Source organism: Terrapene carolina, unplaced genomic scaffold (genome assembly GCF_002925995.2).
Source record: "Terrapene carolina triunguis isolate 2854851 unplaced genomic scaffold, T_m_triunguis-2.0 Scaffold210, whole genome shotgun sequence".
Taxonomy (NCBI): domain Eukaryota; kingdom Metazoa; phylum Chordata; order Testudines; family Emydidae; genus Terrapene; species Terrapene triunguis.
This window is the reverse complement of record NW_020664561.1, coordinates 33,556,703-33,579,853: the sequence shown is the minus strand read 5'-3', so window position 1 is coordinate 33,579,853 and position 23,151 is coordinate 33,556,703. Positions and strand designations below refer to the sequence as shown.

Sequence of the window (23,151 nt, the reverse complement as noted above, 5' to 3'; positions counted from 1 at the left end):
CTAATGGTTCTCAATTTAAAACAGGAAGAATTTCTTTCCTATCCTTTGGAATTTTGTGGCACAATTAGATGCATTATGTAGGTAATAATTTCCTTTGAAGGACCCTGCACTGGCCAATTGGAGAGGCAGGATACTACAGAAGATGGACTACTGATGGCAATTCCTCTCCAAAAGTTTCCATTACAAGAGGAGAAAGGCTTTAACTACTCCCTCTCTGGCCCCAGAAATGAAGGAGATGCAGCACCAAGTTTGGACAGTCTCTTCCTGCAACAAGTGAAGCCTGGCACCAGGGCTGGAGCCTGGGGCATCCAATCCAAGTCCCGGGGCATCAGATCTGGCAAGTTTCTCGTCTCAGGCACAGCCGGGCTGAGGAGTCTCTCCCCAGCTAAAGGAGCCAGACTTTGAGGTAAACAGTCAAAGAATTTCCCTCCAAAAAGCAGGCCTCCAGTCAGCAGGGCTGGGAGATGAATGTGACGTGGGAGATGGGCCTAGGAGTGGGCCTTGTGGGCAGCAAGGCTAGGAAATCGCCCTGCTTGTCTTGCTTGCGTTGGCCCCCGCGGGGGGAATAGTTTGGCTCAGACAGGCAGGTGACGAGGGGCATCGCAGAAGCGCCAGTAGCTGCTGCTACTGAGCATGCGCACAGCGCACGGGCATGCCCAGTGACAACGAGGGAGCCCAATCTGATGGGGAGCAGAGCCTGGCACTCGGCAACCTTCGGCGGTTTCCGTGGGGGCCCGGCCGCCATTTTCTCGTTGCCTCTCTCCGCTCGCTGCCTGCGCGGCTCCCTGCCCTGCTCGCCAGCGCTTTGTCTTGTTCGGCGATGGACGGGTGAGTAACGGGGCGGTGGGGGAGCGGGTGCCGCCGCCGCACCCGCCGGTTTATTGTTGCCTTCCCGTTGGGGGCTGGGCAGAGCGGGGCTCGCTCTCCACCCCGCGGGTGTCTGGGAGGAGCAGGGTGCCCAGCACACCCCACTGAATAACGGGGATTAGCTCCTGCATCCTCCCTGTGGGGGAGCTGGAGACCGACTGGGGCCCAGCGAGGATGGGGGGAGCTTCTGCATAACGCGGACTCAGATGCGGGGCTGGGGAGGGTCCGTTCCTGACTCACCTAGGGCTGTGTGAGCCCTTACTTAGCGCCCTGTTCATTCTGTGGCCCTCTCAATGGTGTGTGTGTGTGGGGGGGGAGGTGTGCCCCCATTCCCTCCCTCTTATTCCCTCCCCCTCATTTGTGGGGTTAGGGGAAACGCTCTGAACAAGACTCCTGCTTGTTTTGGAGCTCTCCAGAGAGGAGGAGGAGCAGCAGCAGGAGGAGGCAGATGTCAAGCTCTTTTGTTTTCAATAGCTGTTTAATAGCCCTCTGGCTTTTTTTTTATTTAAGGTAGAAAGATGCCTTTGTGTATACTGGAGACAGGCAGTAAAAGCCTAAGTAGGGAAGCGTTTGCAGGCGTCAACGATATGGGACAGCAAGGGCCTTCATTCGTGGCAGGGAGCTTGAGTGGGTAGTTATACACAAGGCCCTCTTTTCATTGGGGCTGGGAACCACCGCTGGTGTTTATAGCTACTGTCAGCATAAACACTTGTACTTGTGCAGCATCTTACAGTCCTCATTTAACTTTCCTCCCTCTTTTGAGACCAATTAAACAATCTCTTGTGTTTGTGTGATAAATGTATAACCTATTGGTAATGTGATTTTTAAAGGCTTTTTATGGTTGCTTGTCAGCATAATGTTGGTGTTACAAACCCTGTCTAAAACGTCAATCCTTTGTGCTACTCACAAATTGATACCCATGGAAGTGGCATACTTTACTTATCATGTTTTGATTTTAATATTTTATGATATTTGTGTTAATTAGGGTATCCTGGCTATATTCTGTTTTGGGTTGTTATATTCTGCCTACCCAATGCTAGATCCTGTAAATGGATCTGCATAAGAGCATGTCTGTGCTGTTGTTTCACATGGGTGTAGGGTGCCATTTGTAGGCGCTAGCCTTCAATGTGGTCAGCTTTTTCAGTTCAGAAATAGTATTAATCACTTTCTGCCCTGAATTGTTCTGTAGGGATCACTGTTAAAGAATGAACAGAAAGGTATCTTATGTACTACACCTGTCCTTAAATCCTCCTATTCTCACTCTATCCATTGTCCCACAAAGTCCAGAGACTTCCTCTTCAGACTTTCTGGCATTGGCCAAAATGGATATCTATCAGACTCTAGAAAGAGGAGGCCGGATGGGGTGGGTTCTCTGACGGTGGGACCTAATTCCTCTCACTTCTTAAGTCCTGTGTCCAGACAGAGCTTCTTTGGGTAGTGTTCACTGACATCATGGACACCTTTTGTAGCTGTGGGCACTCTCTGGGATTCTCTGTTCAGTGTGCCTTCTGGATGTCTTTTATTTTGAACCTTTGAGCCCACTCCCATTCCTGTTTTGTTTTTTGTTGACCCCTCTCCTCTTTTGAGGGGTCGGTCTTTGCTATTTTAATTTCTAAATACTAAAGTTAATTAAAATATATTCAGAGTTCAGTTTTATGGGGAAATCATTTATTTTGAGAGTCAATCTGTGGCTTGAAAACTCAGACATGTTTCTTACTATTAAATCAGGTTTCTTGTTTTCTTTACAGCATTGTCACTGATGTTGCAGTTGGCGTGAAGGTAGGATGTGAAGCTAGTTGATGCTAAACTAGCAACCTGTTAATATGATATATGTTAATTTGTGGAGTTGAAGTGAGCTGCAAGATTTTAATAAGTGATTGTCAGCTGACATTTTGTCATCGGGATATGCTTTAATAAACAGAAAACGTTAAGTTGGAAACTGACTAGAAATGAGAGAATCTGTTATCAAGACCAGTCACGTGGATGGCAGATGAATATAGTGATATAATTTATTCTGAAGATTATTCCAACAGATGTATTCTCTCAGAAATAATGTTTGGGCAACGTTCTGTTCTCACTGCTGCATGATGACCTTAAAAGCTCATATTTTCCCCTCTCCCTACCTGCAAAAAACTTCAAATGAGGCCAACAAGAATTGGATACCTATAATTGGAGCAGAATATGGGAATGAAGTTTTGACTTCTGAGAGCAGAAGTTAGCTGTTTTTTTGTTTGTTTGTTTTTTTACCCCCAAACTCCCATTTCCTCATTGGTACACTTCTTATAACTGGAGAACTTTCATATAGTTAATTTCAGTTAGCCCTCTGATTCTTTCACTCTTCAATTGAATTTTGCATTCAGGAATCCGATCAATACTTTTAGGAGCTGGATGCGACAAAAATATAGTTAGCATGAAGGGAACAATGGCACAGGGCTAGCCTGGAACTATACAGACAAATATGTTGCCACAGGTGCACAATTTATGAACAGATGAGAGAGTTGTCTAGTGTGTGTATATTACTTGTCGAAGAGCATATTTGGGATTATGGAAGTGAACACAGCAAAATTCTTTCATTATGAAGTAGACTCTTGAAAGTAACACTCCATAAAATAAAGTTCCAGCTGTTCTAGAAACAACTAAATTGTACAATTTCAGCACTCTAACCCCTTTCGGTATCAGTCTCTTAGGGAATGCCCTGAATCATGTGTAATGAAATAATTCCTGTTAAATCATGCATTGTTTGAAAGGATTGTGCAAATTCTGTTAGAGATCCTTTGTTTTACATCCTGGGTACTTAAAGGCAACACTTTCCTTCATTGTAAGACCATCACATTCTTAGAATTCTAAGTTCATGTTGATAAGTGTAACTGTTGATGTGACATGTTCAGAGCAAATTGAGGCCACTTATCTGAAGTGTGTTTTAAAATAAATGTGAAATTTCCTGCTATCCACCTGCCTATGAAATGTAAACATTTCAGTGGGGATATTTATTTTGTTTATCTGATTGTGGAAAATGTAGTGTCATGAGCTTAAGCAAGATTAGCAAGCTACAACAATCATAAAGGGAGGAGCCTTTAGAGAACAAGCCTCAAAAATTAGATCAGAAATCTAGAGTAATATATAGACAGGGAAATAGTCATGGGTACTTGATAGTGTTAGCGGTATGTACCTCACCATTTTTTCTTGAAGATAGACTTTGTGGTATGTGTTTTTAAAGGGAAAAAGGATCTATTTGCACAGACAGGGAAAGTACAGAATAAGAGCTAGTCTTTGAAGAAAGCAATTACAAGCCATTAAGCCTAACTTCAGGCAGATTGGTTGAAACTATAGTGGAGAACAGAAATATAGATGAACGTGATATGTTGGGGAAGAGTTAACCTGCCTCTTGTAAAGGGAAATCATGCCTCAACAACATATTAGAATTCTTTGAGGGGGCTCAACAAGCATGTGGACAAGGGTGAACCAGTGGAATAGTGTACTTGGACTTTCAGAAAGTCTTTGACAAGGTCCCTCACTAAAGCCTTTTAAATAAGCTAAGTAGTCATTGGATAAGAGGGAACGTCCTCTCATGGATCAGTAACTGGCTGAAAGATGGGAAACAAAGAGTAGGAATAAATGGTCCATTTTCAGAATGGAGAGAGGTAAATATTGGTGTCCCTGAGAGATCTGTACTGGGACTAGTGCTGGTCAAGGTATTTGTAAATGATCTGGAAAAAGCAGTAAATAGTGAGGTGGAAAAGTTTGAAGATGATATAAAATTACTTAAAATAGTTAAATCCAAAACAGATTGCGAAGAGTTACAAAGGAATCTCACAAAACTGGGAGATTGGACAACAAAATGGCCTATGAAATTCAGTGTTGATAAATGCGAAGTAATACATATTGGAAAATATTATCCCAACGATACATACAAAATGATGGGTTCTAAAATTAGCTGTTACCACTCAAGAGAGAGCTCTTGGAGTCATTGTGATTAGTTCCCTGAAAACATCAGCTGAATGTGCAACGGCAGTCAAAAAAGTTAAAAACTTTAGAAACCATTATGAAAGGGATAGATAATAAGACAGTAAATATAATGCCACTATATAAATCCATGGAGTGCCCATAGCTATTGTGTACAGTTCTGATTGCCCCATTTCATAAAAGGTATCTTAGAAATGGAAAAGACAGAGAAGGGCAACAAAAATGATTGGGTTATGGAACAGCTTCCATATGAGGAGAGATTAAAAAGAATGGCACTGTTAGTCTTAAAAAAGAGGCAACTAAGGTCTATAAAATCATGAATGGTGTAGAGAAAGTGAATAAGGAAGTGTTATTTACCCCTTCACATAACACAAGAACCAGGGGTCACCCAATGAAATTAATAGGCAGCAGGTTTAAAACAAACAAAAGGAAGTACTTCTTCACACAATGCACAGTCAGCCTTTGGAATTTGTTGCTGGGGATGTTGTGAAGGCCAAAAGTATAACTGGCTTCAAAAAACAATTAGATAAGTTCATGGAGGATGGACCCGTCAAAGGCTTTTAGCCAAGATGGTCAGGGACACAACCCCATTCTCTGGGTGTCCCTAAGCCTCTGACTGCCATAAACTGGCACTGGGCGACGGGATGAATCACTCTATAATTGCCCTGTTCTGTTCATTCCTTTTGAAGCATCTGGCATTCGCCATTGTCAGAAGACAGGATACCGGGCTAGATAGACGATTGGTCTGATCCAGTATGGCCGTTCTTATAAGTGAGCCAGACCAAGGCTATGTTTACACTAAAAATTGATGTTTACTCAAGTTACATCAGCATACAGCTGCCGCAGTTAGTACATCTCTTGTGCACGTGCATACTTGGCTCCTTGTGCTGGCAGTGCATGTATTCACTAGGAGTGCTTGTGTCAATGCAGAGTGCAGTGCACAATGGGTAGGCAGTCTCACTGTGCAACTAGACACTATCCAGCTCGCTAGTTTTGGGGGAGTTTTGGCAATGCATGATGGGGCCAAAACGAGTCGCATGGGGTGACTGGGAGCATGGGTCAATGTCCCAGTTTACAACTGTCTCCATCCCATAATTGTATGTGTATCCCATAATTTTCGTGTCTTTTTTTCAAAATCCCACAAACCCACGTGTCCCTCCTTGCTGTCCGCCATCTCAGACAGAAGCACGAAGCCTGCACAGTTCTGCACTATTGTCAGGAGCATTGCAAGCACAGGGTTCCACGATCCTGTAGTATTTGCAGAGCCTCAAGAAGACCTGAATTGGGGGAGGGAGGGGGGAAAAATGATTCCTTGGAGGGCAGATTGTCATGGGACATAGCAAGAATCAATTGAATGGTGTGCATGGAACAGATGGAGAAGGTGGAGCACCACTTCTGGACCTGAGAAACAAGCACTGACTGACTGGTGGGATCGCATCGTAATGTAAGTTTGGGATGATGAGCAGTGGCTGCGGAACTTTTGGATGTACAAGGCCATGTCCCTGGATCTGTGTAGGGAGCTTACCCCAGCCCTTCAGCACAAGACACCAAAATGAGAGCTGCACTGACAGTGGAGAAGTGAGTGGCGCTCACAAGTGGAACACCAGATTGTTACCTGTCTGAAATCAATTTGGAGTCAGGAAATTCACCGTGGTGGCTGTTGCCGTGCGAGTGTACAGAGCTTTTAAATGCCTCATGCTGTACAGGATTGTGACTCTGTAATGTGCAGGACATACTGGATGGCTTTGCAGCTGTGGGGTTCCTGAACTGTGGTGGAGCAATAGATGGCATGCATATTCCTATTTTGGCACCAGACCATGTTGCCACTGAGTACATCAATAGAAAGGGCTACTTTTCTATGATGATGCAAGCATAGGTGGATCACTGGGACGCTTCACCAACATCAGTGTCCGATCCAGGAAGGTGCGTGACACTCACATCTTTAAGAACACAGGACTGTTCAGAAAGCTACAAGCATGGACTCTTTCCCTACTGGCAGATTGCCACTGGCAATATTGAAATACCAATCCCTTGCTCCCCTGGCTCATGAAGCCATAGATTGGTCACCTCGACAGCACCAAGGAACGATTCAACTACTGGCTCAGCAGGTATTGAGTGACAGTTGAATGTGCATTTGGTCATTTGAAGGGTCGCTGGTGTTGCCGACTCACAAGATTGGACCTCAGGGAGAAAAATATCCCAATGTTTATATCCCACAGCTACCTGCTGTGTCCTGCTTAATATCTGTGAAGCAAAAGGGGAAAAGTTTCTGCCAGGATGGAGGGCAGAGGTGGAGTGGCTGTCTGCTAAATTTGAACAGGGCTATTAGAAGAGATGAACATGGAGCTATACAGCTCAGGGAGGCTTTGAAAGGCAATTTTAACAGTGAGTGGAGTAATGTGTGGCGTTGTAGTATTCTCTATCTGGCCCTGCTCTTTTGTGGCCTGGTAAGAATTGTGTGGTGATTACTGTACATGTAGGAATATAACATTGTCAGCTCACCTATTATTTTTGTTTGTGACTGATCCTCTGAGTTGTGTGATACAGTGCAGTAACAGGTAATTGGTTGCTTTCTGAATTGCTAAGCACTCAGCAGCATATGTTGTGAATTAATAAAGATGAATTATGTTCCAAATAATAGAATTGTATTATGTAACAAAATCAGTGCAAAAGAACCACTGCAATTTTAAAACAAATAGATTGAAAATTTAATAAAACTTTCTAAATTAATAGAACAGAACTTTTCAAGAGGAAAGAACGTTGATGTCCATTTCAGCTACCACATCTACCATGGCTTTCGCAAGTCAGTGTATGTGAAGCTGTGTTGTCTTTAATGTCTCCCAGGGTGGAGTGGTAGGGAGAGTGCATTGACCTTTGATGCCATGTGGAATGTTAGTGGAGGAGGAAGAGAAGGTATAGGGAGATCCCAATATTGAGTTCTCAATGGGCTGCAGAGGGAGGCAAATCCGGGGTTGTTGAACCCGCGGGTCCACCAGAGTCTGCAGGATCTGTGTTTGCTGCCTGAGAAGCCCCATTATGTCCTGGTACATCTCCCTCTCCTTTTTCCTGCTGGGACTCCTGGGCTTTTCTCCTCTACCACTCTTTCCTTCTCCAGACTGTCTACAATGTTCATCCTCCAGGCCCTGTGCTCATGATCCAATGCAGCACGGGCTTGCAGGATCTCACTGAACATGTCATAGAATCATGGATCATAAGGGGCCCACAAGGTCATTAGTCTAATCTGCTGCCAAGATGCAGGATTTGTTGAGTCTAAACTATCCAAGACAAGTGGCTATCCAACCTTCTTTTGAAAACCTCCAGTGAAGGAGTTTCCACGAGCTCCGTAGGCAGTTCGTTCCATTGTCCTACTGTTATTACAGTTAGGAAGTTTTTCCTGAGATTTAATCTACATCTGTTGTGCTGTAATTTGAACCCATTGCCTCTTGTCCTGCCCTCTGTGACAAGAGAGAACAGTTTTTCTCTATCTTTTTTTTTATGGCAGCCTTTCAAATATTTGAAGAATGCTCTCATGTCCCCCCCACCTCAGCCTCATCTTTTCTAAGCTAAACATACCCAGTTCCTTCAGCCTTTGCTCATATGGCTTGCATTCCAGCCCTTTGATCATCTTTGTCACATACCTCTGGATCCTTTCAAGTTTCTCCACATCCTTTCTATACATTGGTGACCAAAATTGGACACAGTACTCCAGCTGAGGCCTCACCAGCGCCGAGTAGAGCGGTACTATCACCTCCTGTGACTTGCATGCTATGCCTCTGTTAATGCAATCTAAAATTGCATTTGCTTTTTTTGCAACAGCATCACACTGTTTCATGTTGAGGTTGTGATCCACCACAACTCCCAGATCTTTTTCAGCAGTGCTGCTGCCAAGCCAGTTATCTGCCGTTCTGTATTTGTGCATTTGTTTTTTCTTCCCTAAGTGTAGCACCTTACATTTAGCGTTGTTGAATTTAATTTTGTTGTTTATAGCCCAGTTCTCCAATTTATCAAGATCCCTTTGAATTTTAGCTCAACCCTCCAGAGTGTTTGTAACCTCCCCACCCAGCTTTGTCATCTACAAATTTGATCCTACATCCAGGTCCTTTAACCAATTATGTATCTGCTTAATGGTAGTTTCACTGAGTCTGCATTTCTCCAGCTTACTTACCAGAATGTTATGTGGAACTGTGTCAAAAGCCTTGCTAAAGTCCATGTATATATGTCCACTGCATTCCTCCTATCCACCAAACCAGTTACCCCGTCAAAGAAGGAAATCAAATTTGTTTGGCATGATTTGTTCTTAGTAAATTCATGTTGGCCACTAGTGATTACCCCTTCATCTTCCAGGTATCTACAAATTAATAGAGCCCTGCAAATCTGAAGCTGTCTGCTTTGTATCCACGGATATCCGCAGACCATTTTTGCAGATCATAACTTGGATGTGAATACAAATTTTGTATCCGCACAGGGCTCTGCAGCACACCCTCACCCGAACAGAATGGCTGTCACCCAGCCTGCAGACTCCAGCTTGGCTCTCTGAATCACGCAGCAACATGCTGGGCATTCTGGGAGTTGTAGTCGTCAGCTTGCTCGGAAGGAGGAGGTAAACTACAACTCCCAGAAGGCAGTGAGCCAAAGCGCCATTTTGAAGGTGTGGTTGTTCTTTAAATGAGCAGGCAGCTATAGCTGCGTGCATTAGAGCCTCCGCAACTGCATAGGGGTGTCTGAGCCCACCATGGGGAGGGCGGCACTGCATAGAAGGGCCCAGAATTGTAGCCTCCCTGCCCAGAGTGGGTACGGCAGGGGTAGAGCGGGTGGCAGGGCAGGAGGTCTCTGGGGAGAAGTAGTTCTGGAGTGGGCGGTTGGGGGCAGTCCTGTGTCATTGCTGCGCCCTGACCTGTGGAGCTGTTTAGAGCCCTGCAAATCCCCAGCTATCCGCGGACAATTTTTGCAGATCAGACGCAGATACACCTTTTTGTATCCACGCAGGACTATACAAATTAAATGTTTTATACATTGCTCTAGTAGCTTCCCAGGTATCGAGGTCAGGCTGACTGGTCTGTAGTTCCCCAGCTCCTCCTTTTCTCCCTTTTTAAAGATGGGCACTCCGTTAGCCCTTCTCCCATCTTCCAGGTCCTCTCCTGTCATCTATGAGTTTGCAAATTTTATTGTCTGTGGCTTCGAGATTTCTTCAGTTAATTCCTTCAGCACCCTGAAGTGAACAGCATCAGGCCCTGCTGACTTGAGTTCATTCAGATTAGTCAGAAGATCTGATATATTATTTACTTATCCTTATCTGCATTCCTTCCCCTTTATTGGCAATGATAATATGACTGGACAACTAATGAAGTTATTGTGAGAAGACTGAAACAAAGTAGGCATTGAGCAGCTCTGCCTTCCTATAATCTTCTGTTACCAACTCACCTTCTCCATTGAGCAGTGGGCCCACACGATTCATGATCTTTCTTTTGTTGTATGACATATTTGTAGAGCCAATTCTTGTTGTCTCTCTCATTTCTTGACTGCTGTAACTCAGTCTTTGCCTTGGCTTTTGTCCCTATATGCTCACACTATTCCCATGTATACTTCCTTGGTGACATGCTCTTGCTTCCATTTCCTGTATGTATCCCTTTTGGTTTTTACATAGCTAAAAGGTTCCTGATGCAGCCACATTGACCTCCTGTGGCTCTTCTTATCTTTCTTCTGCATAGGGATAGCTTGATGTTGAGCCTCTAATATTACATCTTTTAGGAATCATCAGCCCCCTTTGACTCCTTTTCTTCCTAATTGGTCTTTCCATGGCACCTTGCCTATCATTTCTCCGAGTTGGTTGAAATCTGCCTTTCTGAAATCTAGTGCCCTTGTTTTGCTGTTCTTATGTCCTCCTTTCTTTAGGATCTCGAATTCTATGAAATCCTGATCGCTTCCTTCCAAATTCCTGACCACCTTCATGTTCACAACTGATTCATCCCTGTTGGTCAACGCCAGATCCAAAATGGATGACCCCCTCCTGGTTTCTTCAACTTTCTCAATCAGAAAGTTGTTCCCTACACATGCTAAGAACTTGCAGGACATATTATGCTTTGCTGAAATAGTCTTCTAACAGATATCAGGAAAGTTAAATTATTACTAGCTCATCTTTGGTAATCTTGTTACCTGCTTGTAGAATGCCTCGTCCACTTCCTTCTCCTGATTTGGTGGTCTATAATAGACCTGCACCATAACATCGTTACTATTCTTTTCCCTTTTTATCCTCACCCAGACACTCTTAGTAGGTCTGCCGCTCACTTGCTCTTGGACCTTAGAGCAAGTATATACATTCTTGACATACAGTGCAACAGAGTTGTCCCACCAAGTCTCTGTATAATGCCAATTAAGTCATAATTTTCAACATATACCATGACTTCCAATTCATCCTGCTTGATCCCCATACTCCTTGTATTGGTATACAGACATCGAAGATATTTTGAAGACTGTCCTGTTGCTTTTCTCCTTGCCTCTTTAATGCAGTTGTAATTTCTAGTCCCTTCTCCAGAATTTAGCCCCTTCCCCTTGACTTCATTACTTGAGCTTATATGTGAATTGGCCATTTTTTTGTCACCAGACCCCATCAGACCTAGTTTCAAGCTCTCCTTACTGGGTTAGCCAGACAATGTCCAAAGATGCTTTTCTCAGTGTTTGGTAGATGGAGCTGATCCCAGTACAGTAATCCTCTTTTCTGGAACATCAGCTCACTGTCAAAGAAGCCAAAACCTTCTCACCGTTACCACCTGCATAGCCATGAATTTACATTCATAGTTTGATGGTCCCTGCCCAGGCCTTTTCCTTCAGGAGAGAGGATGGATGAGAACACTACTTGCATCCCAAACTCTTTTATCCTTCTTCCCAGAGTCATGTAGTGATCCACTCAAGGTCATTCTTGGCAGTATCGTTGGTGTCCACGTGGATAAGTAGGAAGGGGTAGAGGTCCGAGGGCTTGATGAATTTCGGAAGACTCTCTGTCACATCCTGAATTCTAGCTCCAGGCAAGCAGCACACTTCTACAGGATTCCTGGTCCCAGATGGCAGATAGATGACTGTCCTGCTTAGGAGGGAGTCCCTGACCACCCCCACCCTTCTCCGCCTCTTGGGACTGGGGGTCATGGAACCCCTGTCCCTATGACAATGCATCCCATGCCTTCTGGTCAATGGGGTCTCCTGCTACCTTCCTTCAGATGACTCTTCCAAGGCATTCTCAACAGGAGTACCTGTGCAGAGAGCCTAAAAGCAGTTGTTTGCTTCTATATGAGTTGGGGGTATATTGACTCTCCTTCTTCTGGAGGTCACACGCTGGCAGTTTTCTTCCCTGTTCTTCAGTCCCCCCTGCACTTCTGTCTCCGATTCTTGGGCATACTGTGCCTGCAGTATCAAATCTTGACTTCTGTCCAGGAAGTCTTCATTTTCTCCGATGCAGTGCAGGGTCGATACTTTGGCCTCAAGTCCTTTAACCTTTTCTTGCAGCATGGAGATCAGCTTGCACTTTGTGCAGATGAAGTCGCTTCTATCCTCTGGGAGAAAGATAAATATGACACATCCTGTGCAGCTGATCTCTCACTACCCACATTTTTTTCCTTGTAATGTATCACAAGCCTCTTCAGATGATGTATTTACCAGGGTGGATTTGATTTAAATCACTAAATCGAGTCTTCCTGACTAATCATGGATTTCTACATAAAAGTGCATTCTTGTTGGTTGTTATAACCTTAATACATATTCTTCACAACTCAGAGATAGATGTAGGTTTCATTTTTAGAAGGTACATACTATACATTTTTAAAGTGATTTATCTTGAAAACTTTTTAGGTTAGTTTTACAGCTATATCAGAAAATGAATGATTGGTTATTTCATTTTACCAAAGGTAATTGAAGCAGATATTTATGAAGTCATTGGGAGGTGAACTATCTCAAATTCAACAGGCTAATCATTAATATTTGGAGGATTTTTCTTGCCATGCTGTATTATGAGGAGAATATCACCAGACGTTTAACTAAAACAACAACAAACATATAATATTTTAACAAAATAAGCATATGAATTTTTGAATGTAGTTAAACATTCAAGTGTTTTTAAAATCAGGTTTGTTTTTTTGTTAAAATTGTTTAAAATAGTCTATTTAATTTTTTTTTAAATTCATTTAACTATGTCAGCCAGGTCAACATGAGAGAGTTAAAATATTGGCTTCTGCAGCTAACTCAGTTGTCTTCACTTTAATTTTCCTGTTTGTTCATAATCTGGAAAAGAAAAACAAGCTTTCCTGCTTTTTCAAATCCAAAACAATTTCTCAATTTGGAATGAATTAGTCCAAAGGAAGAAAATATTCTTTCTACACCGACAGAAGAAGCTACTGCTTTTAAAAGTGAGATTATCACTTCCACAGTCTCTGAATCCAAGTGCTTAAGTGAATTCCACCAGTTCACTGGTGTGACTTTCTTTAAAACATCAGCAAACATATATTTCTTAAATGGTTCACCCTTAGCTCTGAAGTTTATTAGTTGGTATTATTGAGGGACGATTGCTGGATGTCCATGTGATAGCTAACTCCTTTTTTCAGCAGTTAAGGTTTGACCCTGGTATTGAGAATATTTGCAAGAAAATGAGCTGGAGATAGTGCTTGTCCGATTCGTTTTTTTAATGTTTGTGATTTAACTGTCGTTGCATATTTCTCTTTTTAAGATCTCACTCAGTTCCTTCCAAATTTCAACAGCGTCAGCAATAAAACAGCTATTTCCCTGCATTTTGTTCAAGGCTACGGAAATAGGCTTCAGGATACTCCGCATGTGTTCAACATTTCTCTTAAGCCCAATGTTGAGAACTTTGGCTGTGACTGTGAACAAAATCGTGAAAAAATAAATGGCACTAACTGTCATTGGATTAGGCCACTTCTTGATATAGTGCTCAAAACAGTCCACTACTGAGTTCCATTGCACATCTTGTGGGAGAGTTAGTTGGTTCCTCCCACTTTTTTCAAAGCAGCTGCTGCAAAGTGGTTGTTACGGAAGTATTTTGCAATTTCAACAACATTAGCCTTTATTTCTGGAATACTGAAGTCTTTGACTAGGAGGTGCATCAAATGAGCACTGCAACTGTATGTTATTAGTTTGGGACTCTCTTCTAAATAATTTCTTCTCATCTTGGATACATTTGCAGCATTGTCTGTGACCAAGTTGCGTACTAGACATTTGAATTTTTTTCTATGGTTTGTTATAGCTTTTACTGCTACTTCTTGTAAGTATTTTGCTCTATGTGCATTTCCTGATGTATCAGTTGTTTCTATAAGGAAGACATTCCCTTCTTCTGTTGTCACACAAGCACATACAACAGGATCATTGTGGACATTGCTCCACCCATCAAGACTCAGGTTAACAATTTCTCTAGACCTTTTGCACGCTGCTCAATTTCTCTTTCATACACTTTATCCAGCAATTTGCCTGCGACATCTGCTCTGTTGGGTGGACTGTATCCTGGTCTTAATGACTGAACCATGTTAATGAAGTGTGGGTTCTCAATCATACGGAAAGGAGAGTTTGTTGCATAAACAAACCGGCAATTTATTCATCAATTACCTCTTTTTGTAATCTGCTGGTTCTTATAACAAACTTATCTATGGTTGTTTCTGGATGATGGAGATTTTTTTCTTTTTGCTACAGGTGATATACTGTGGCTATGTGACATACATGATGTGACTGAAACACTATCATTGGCAGATAACTCTGAAACTATAGAAAATGATGGTGATCTTGAAGGTGGATAGTCTTCAGAATCCTGTATGTTGAGGATGGATTCTCCTAAACAAAATAAGTCAATGCAGTACCATACTGCTCATTTAGTATTACTCATTGCATTCACTGACACTCAGTACTACTTTAAAGGTGAAATTGTAAAAGGAAGTTCTGCCTATTTCAGCTATTTATTTTTTATCACAACTGCATCTAAAATGATAGTACGATAGAGTAACAACTATACTTTTTTTCTCAAACATGAGAATTCAAGAATAGTCCAGAAGGAAGACAAGCAGTCCTTAAGAAAGAAGTATGAAATAAAAGTTTACCAACCTGAAGACCCTGCGTGTTCAGACATGTTCCTTTCATCATCTTCAACGCAACTTTCTCCTGAGAAGGAATGCTTCTCATGATGTTGTTTCATTCGGGTAATCAGGCCTTGCATTTTTTTGTTGCACTGTTTGCATTTTGCATTCGTGCCTGTCTTACCCACAGGTAGAGGAACTTCATTAAAATATTTCCAAACTGGGTCTCTCTTACGGCCTGCTGCCTTTATAGGTTTTCCCTTCTAGTGAGAGAATGGTATAGTAGATCTCAAATCAATGAAGGCTACACTCAGAAAGACCACAAGACTTCTGGACTATGCTGCTCAAACAGTTTCACTTTTGTTTCTACTGCCCGTCCCTCCCTTCTCACATTTATCTCCAGACTTCTTCCCCTTGTCCAGATCTATTCTGCCCCCAACATTGAACTTTTTGAAAATTTGCACGTTTAGAGAGAGGTAAGGGATTAACTCTGTGTACACAAATTTGCAGAAGGACAATATGGTTGAGCTCTGTTCTTTCTCACCTCTATATATTATTTATTTATTTAAAATATCTTTGCTGTTAATAAGCATGTTATCTCTGGTGACACAAATCCAGTTTGAGAACTGCAAAACTAAGCATCTCTAATGGTATCTTCTAGATTGAGCACTGAGTCCATTGGGTAGATAGAAAGATTAACCTAAATAATCTATACAGAAGCCCCTGGAACCTCATAAAATTGGGTCCGTAATCCTTGAACTGTTGGAACTCATTTACAAAACTTTTCTTAAACATTACATGAATATATTGTTTCATACTATAGAATTTATAATCCCTATTCCATGAGGAGATACCTTTTGAGCTATAATGTATCTTAATTAAAACTGTCTTTAGATAGGTTTTTTTCCTCAAAAAGCATCTTATCAAAAATCTAATTTTAAATAAAAAACACTTTTTATTTATTTTATTTTTTAAATAATTGATTTTTATCCACCCTGGTATTTATTGTTCCCAGAAGCCTGAAAGGCAAAAACTCTGTGGGCTCTATCCCTAGATGAACTCCTCGGTTGGTTCGCCTCTGTTCACTGCTCACTAGGTTGGCAACTGGCTGCCTTTTTATAAGGCTGCTGGCTCAAAGCAAGTGATCACAGGTCTGGGCTTCCCAGCCATGGCTGGGTCTGGGCTACTCTGGCCATGCTTGAGGCTGGCCCGTGCCGTGCCAAAGCAGAGTTGGGGCCAGAGGAGGGGCGCCCTGCGCCCTTGCTGCACCGAATTGTGGGCCAGGCTAGTTGGGGGCCGGGGAAGGGACGCCCCTCCACCAGCCGCGGCAGGTCCCCAGGTGGGTTCCTTGAGCACCTGCGTGGCACTAAATAGGCTGCTGCGCAGACGTGCAGCTTACAGGGAACTGAGGTGAGAAGTGAGGAAGAGGGAGAGGACTTATAGGACAAACGAGGACACACATGCATGTAATGTCCAATTAGTCACAGAAAGACAAGTGAACTTAAAAACAAATTACTGCAATGAGTTACCACCTGGTGGTGGAATACGGAGTTGTTGGGCTGGTCTACGCACAATTCTTGTCCTGATTTAACTAAATTGTATTTAAATCAGTAAAAAACTGTGTGTAGACAAGTCTTTTGTCTATATGGTGATGTGGCAGAGATGAAACTGGGGATTTTTGTAGCATACCTGTGAGCCTGCATGGAATTTCTTTTGGACTGTAGGTAGGATGAGAATGTGTACAGATATAACTCGTATTCTTGGGGCCCTGGCCTTGGGGAGTCTAGTGATTCTATGTTGCTGTACAAAGTGAGTTGGCTTCTGTTAGTTATTTTTGGAGCAGATTGGGGATATTGCTGTTTGAGGTCAGTGTGTACGGTAAGATGTTTATACATAAATGCACTTCCTCTTCACTAAATAAGCATAAACAAAATATACGCATGCTGTATTTCACTAAAAATTCATCATGTGACAACAGAATATTAATTAAATTCATATCTATCTCTCATGCAAATTGAAATCTGTAAATGAGTGCTTATTGTTCTGTGCCCTCTCCTTCCCCCCAATATACTAACTCAAACTCTTAGTATTTTCATCCCTGGAGACAATGTTTTTTTTAAATGCCTGAAGACACTTTATATTTTGGATTTGCAAGAAACTTTCCCTGAAGAAGAATGACTCAAGCTACTGGAATGGTAGTCACTGATTATTTTGAACACTTGTTTTTGAATGCTGCTACTCCTCCATCATACTGATAGTTTTCACTTGCCTGCAGATGCTGTTAGAAGTTAAGGGTACATCTACACTTCAGTAAAAAACCTGTGGCACCAAGTCTCAGAGCCCGGTCAATTGACTCAGGCCAGCTGTGGCTCTGCTGTGGGTCTTTTATTGCAATGTAAACATACCCTGAGTGTTTCACAGTGGTGTTCTGCTCATGGCTTGACATATGCCCCTAGGCTGAGACTAACTGTGGTAAATGTACAATGTAACTAAAACTACCATTTAACATTTTTTCTGCTTTCTTTCATCACAGAAAAAAAGTGTCCTATTCTCTACTTAAAATAGATATGTATCATCGGTAAATCAAAATCTCTCCCAAGAGTTAACAGAATTTCTTTTTTAATTATTATATCCCCTTCACCAGATTGTAATTAAAAACTGTTTAGATATTAATTGTATCACAGTAGAGTAGATGATAGTGCTGGCTCTTACTACTATGTTTGAAATAGAGGGATAGTTTTGTTCATTTGTTGACTGTTTTTAGTCAACACCATTTACTTGGTGTTTTGTTTATTTCCATTGTCAGAGGAGACTGCAAATTTGAGTGATGCTTTTATTAAGCCTTCTTCAACCTAAACAAATCTGTTACGTTAGGTATAAGAATCGACTTCCGAAACATTTTTCTCTACTTAAGAGTTAATAAAAAATTGGGCAGACAACTTTTGGATATATATTTTTAGACTTTTAGAATTTTTTTGACAGGTCCTCACGAGGCAATTAATAAAACTTGGTAGCTGCCAAGTTTTAAGTGCAGTAATAGATTTTAAAAATGTTTGCGAATTGGCTTCTTATTTCTATTCTTTGCTTCTTACATGTGGAAAGAGATTTCTACTATAGTTAAAATATATTATTCCTGAGATGTGGGAAAAATAGTTGACAATAGATTTTTTTGCCAGCCTGAATGGTTTCATGGTTAGACTTCAGGGGATTTTGATGACTGTAATGGCCTGATAAAACTAGGAAGGTGTATAACATAACCTCTGTGGCATTCAGATTAGATACATTTTCAAAGTAATACGTGTTGGGACAAACCATTTTGAAACGAATTATAATATGGATACTAAATTAGTTGCAACATTTAAAGCAAAGATCTATACACTGTGGCTAGTCTCTGCACTTTCGTCCTCCTTTTCTATAGTTTTGTCCTGTAATTTTTGAAAGAACTAAAAGATTTGATTGTATTTGTTGTGCAGTGGTATTATACACAGTTAAACATTCCCTACATTCCACTTCTTTTAATTTTTATATTTCAGATTTACAGTACATGAAGCAATTTATGCTTCTGAAGTTTGTAAATTGCTTTTAGGAGTCACATATTGAAGGCTTAAGTTGACAGTTGAATCTCTTTTTCAAAATTTGGTCCTGCATGAGGAATCTCACAATGTCACTCTTACACATCTGCTTTTCTGGGTAGAACCACACTTTAAATATTTTTCTTCACATTTCTGGTGAAAGACTGTGTTGAGGGCGACAGGATGAGTTAGGAAGGACAAAACAGAATTTGCAGGCATGAGTCAGGATTATTTAAGAGGCTGGGTCTAATACCCTCCATGTTTAAGTTGTAAACTAGTAGTTCATCGAGTAGTTTGTTCTGTACAAAGTCTTCCCTTCGTAGGGTTAGTGTTCTGGCTTTTACTTAAGACAGATCAGGATTCCATGATTTTAAGAGTTGTTGCTTTGCCAAGACTGAAATAGCATCCATCTTTCCAAAACAAAAAGAAAAAATCATGAGAAGCAAGGGACTTGAAAGCCTTCTAGACTCAAAATTGCATGTGCCTAGATCCAGCACTCTTAGAGATGTGGCCTGTGAGTCATCTATGTTCAGGCATGAGAATGAGCAGGTAATTGCCCTCAAGTGAAGCAATGAAAACAGAATCTGAATATATCCAGGTCAGTACAGTGAGCAGCATGGGAATTCCCTTTGGATGTAGGGGAAGGGCTGTGTCTTACAAGCAAACTGAAATCTTAAATATGCAGTAATATTATATTACAAGTTTTTTTTTTTGTTGAGAAACTACCATAGTGTTGGTTTTTTTTAAACAACCGTGTATAATCTGTTTAATTAGTAGTAAAAATAACTACTTTTTTTTTGTGATGGCTGCCATCACTAGTTATTTTTGTCCATTGCAAACAGAGGTAAAATATCCCTCAGTGGAAATATATTGGTGGGCTGACTGCACAGAAGTGTAGGTATTTTTTAAATTCAACCATCTTGTCGTCCATGATTTTACTTCCATAATTTTGATGTCAAACTATGATATCCTCCCCTTAGCAAATATTGGGGTAGAAATTTAGATCTTCAAAGAGAAAGAAAAAACATTTCAATGAGTTTCATCTGCTACATTTCAGTCATCTTTGTACTTGAGAATAGTCATATAGAGTGAATAATGGAAAGGTTCCATAGCTTCTCTGATTGGCTTTCAATTTTGTCTGTTTTAAGTTCATTCTTTTGATCTAATTAAAAATGGTTTCCTCTGACAAGACTCATTGCTGTTTTCTTTTATTAAATTTAAAGTCAAATCATGTTGCCAGTTTGAACCCCAAAATGTGTAGAGCAGAATCTAGAATCAGCAAGGGTGTGAGGCAAACTAAAATTATTCAAAAAAAGAACAGGAGTACTTGTGGCACCTTAGAGACTAACAAATTTATTTTGTTAGCCTCTAAGGTGCCACAAGTACTCCTGTTCTTTTTGCGGATACAGACTAACACGGCTGCTACTTTGAAACCTAAAATAGTCTGTTTAACTTTGAGAACTAGTGCTCAAAACTGAATAAGCTTAGTGACTGTAATGGCTTGGTATGTTGTGGATTTTAGATATGGGATACTTCAAAACGTGTTTATATATTCCTCTTCATATTCCTATACGTGTGTGTGTGTGTGTGTGTGTGTGTGTGTGTATATATATATAGAATATATACACTAATATTACAGTTTGGGCTTGATTATATGCATCCTGGTATAAGCATACCACTTAGTATTGTGATATTCTCAGATTAGTTTAGTATGTATTTATTATTTAGAATGAAGAACTATCCAAAATATACAGGATGCTTTTCAAACAGAGATAGATAATACCTGCCTCAAGGACAGTACAGTCTGAAACATCTTGATTATTATAAAGATTTTTGTAAGTAAAGCAGTTTGTGGTCAGTACTCAGAATGGAAACAGATTCCATGCAAAGTAATATTTGGTGATTCAGTAACTGGCACTCATCCTTTTCAGCAATGACCCAATGGCCTGGGTTAGTGCTGAGGGTACTGGAGATACCTTTGAATTAAGACACAAAACTGAGGCCCTAACCTCTTTTGGACGTAAAAAATCCAGTAGCCTATTAATGATGACATGCAAAGGAGGGGAGGTTTATGCCCGTTTTAATTCATTTTGACTTCTGAGGAAGGCCTGAAAGATTTAAAAAAAATACACAAACAAAAAATCCTACTTGTTTTACATTGGGCATCTGGGTGTTTTTTTTTCTATCCTGGAAGGAAATGAAACCTGATCACTGAGAGGGGAAGTATATATTTTTAAGTGTTTAGACTGCTTCAGACTTATTTTTTTTACCTATTTAACTCAAACACTTGGGGGGAAAGGATCCCTCTTTAAGGATTCAACACCAAATCTCCTCTGGTATCTGCATTCCACATTGAAATCATCCAAAAAGAAGACTCAGAAAGAATAGACTTGATGTTCTTCATATTTTTATGAAGCTTAAACCAAAAAGAAATCCATCCTCCAACAAAAAAAAAAAAAGGATTTTCGCGTTCCTTTATATACACACCTCTACCTTGATATAACACTGTCCTTGGGAGCCAAAAAATCTTACCACGTTATAGGTGAAACCGCGTTATATTGAACTTGCTTTGATCCGCCGGAGTGCACAGCCCCTTTCCCCCCTCTCCCCCTCCGAGCACTGCTTTACCGTGTTATATCAGAATTCGTGTTATATCGGGTTGCGTTATATCGGGGTAGAGGTGTATTATAAAGAAGTGCAAAACACAACAGTCTGCTATGAACTTTTTCTAATAGGAGTGCTAGCCCTAGCACGTTGGTCAAATTCTAATTTCAGTATTTGCCTGAATTCCCCATTTAGTTTCAGTGGATAAAATATTAACTTCCTATTCTAAAATATTTCGTAAGTCGTGTACTGTTGGACAGCTCTTGTGGTCCCTGGAGGTTGCATTTCAGCTGTGGATGAAGTGATTGTGTGTATGGAAATATTTGAATCGAGAGATGCTATGTAAATATACTGTATTGTCTAGATTTTATTTTTTTTATTTACTGTCACTTTTCTGAAAAGGGAGAATCTGCCAAATCTTATGTAATGTTCATTTAAAGCTCTCTGAAGGGATTTGCCCTGTCAAACTGATATTTTTAATATCAACATTAAAGATGACAAAAATAGAGGGAAAAAAACTCTTATTGTCTCTTTCTTTTTAGAGAGGATCTGACGAACTTCTTTCAGGCAGTGTACTCAATAGTCCGAACTCTAACATGAGCAGCATGGTAGTTACTGGTAAGTGTTTCAAAGGAGAAATCTAACATTATATCTCAGAATCGTTTCCTGTTTACAAGGGGGAAATAGTAAAATTAAAATAGTAAAAGTAGATTCCATCCTGTTGTACAAGAATAAATTGTTGGCATGCACCAGACTTTAACAACCCTGTATCTACATTGAAAGACTCAAAAAATATTTGAACGAGTAAACCAATTAAATTAATAGAAATTTACAGATGATGAAACAATTCTTAAGGCTGGGGAACTGGATGGGACATGAAAGAAATTACACTTTTTAATATGGAATGAGTTATACAATTCTCTTCAAATTAAGGAGTGAAACAGCAAATAATGGCTAACAGGAACTGCTATAGGAATTTAACTTTGTCATGTGTAGGCATCCACATGTCTGGGCATCCCTGCTGGATTAGCCTGCTCATTTCACAGTAGTGGAGTAACTTTATGAATAATTAAAATTCTAATAACCCTCAGCTAAACTGCCACAGCACAGACTCTGATCCTAGTTCACTGCCTTAGTATGGAAGCAGCTTTAGGCTCACAGCAGCACTTCAATGCAGCGTGTGTTAGTGTTCCTTTGTCAAACTGCTGGGGACTCCAAATAAATTGGCTTTTCAGTAATTGAAACTTGTTCCCCTTTCTTTTATAACTTCCTTACAACTATTTCAGAGTATATCTGTCAAAGGAGTTTTGCTCGGCCTGCTGTTTTGGCACACCTACCACTTAGGTCTTTCATTCTGGTGGCAGAGTGGTTTAGTTCATACCTCTAGTCTGTTAGTGGGTGATCTAAATAGTCGTAATCAGAAGACTTAGCTCACCACTTTACTGTGGTAGGTGAATTCTCCACAGCAGTGCAGCAGCGTGGTCTAGTAGCTCCTACTATCAGTGGACCATATCAGCAGTAATCCTGCAGTAAAAGGTAGCACTTTCCTCCCTGAGTGCTAATGACTGTGGCATAGCTTTAAAACCACTACAGAGAGCCTATAAATTATTTTTAGATTAAAGGAAGGCTTCTGAACACCAGTGCTTTACCCAACTCTCCTAGTTTCCTTTTTGCTTCTGGGGGATATCCCTATTTCATTTCTAGGTATCCTTGGACACAATAATAGTATGCTTGAGTTAGAAAGTGTCCTGACTTGCCATCTTTTCTTTACAGTCTTTTCCATCTTCTGGGAAAAACTATGATTCCTTCTCCCCTGCTCCCAAACTTTCTATGCATCAGGACTAAATCCATGTTATTTAATCAAAGAAGATTCTAAACAAAAAAGCTATATTACTGTCAAGTTTTACTGCTACATTACAGTTAATGTCACTTTTCAAGTGAGCCAATATTAAAACACAAATTTGAGAGAACTAAATTAGTTTAAATTGACTGCAAATTGGAAATGTTACTTTCTTCTCAAATTGATCCTTTCCCCCAGGCTCTTACAAGGGCCACCAGTTGGTTGTGAAAGACTTCACTGTACT

At 40.8% G+C, this 23,151-nt stretch overlaps 1 protein-coding gene across 5 annotated transcripts in view; it reads left to right on the top strand.

Moving 5' to 3' along the window:
• Positions 1-669: 669 nt before the first annotated feature.
• Positions 670-23,151, top strand: part of LOC112119096 (polypyrimidine tract-binding protein 2) — an 80,642-nt gene continuing 58,160 nt past the window's right edge. For 4 of the 5 annotated variants that reach the window (XM_024217658.2, XM_024217657.2, XM_024217655.2 and 1 more), the window contains exons 1-3: positions 670-828; positions 2,616-2,646; positions 21,610-21,685. In XM_024217658.2, coding sequence (XP_024073426.1) covers positions 821-828; positions 2,616-2,646; positions 21,610-21,685 — 115 coding nt within the window. In that variant the 5' untranslated portion in view covers positions 670-820. The remainder of the gene's footprint in view (positions 829-2,615; positions 2,647-21,609; positions 21,686-23,151) is intronic. The other variant, XM_024217659.2, reaches the window with a different exon arrangement.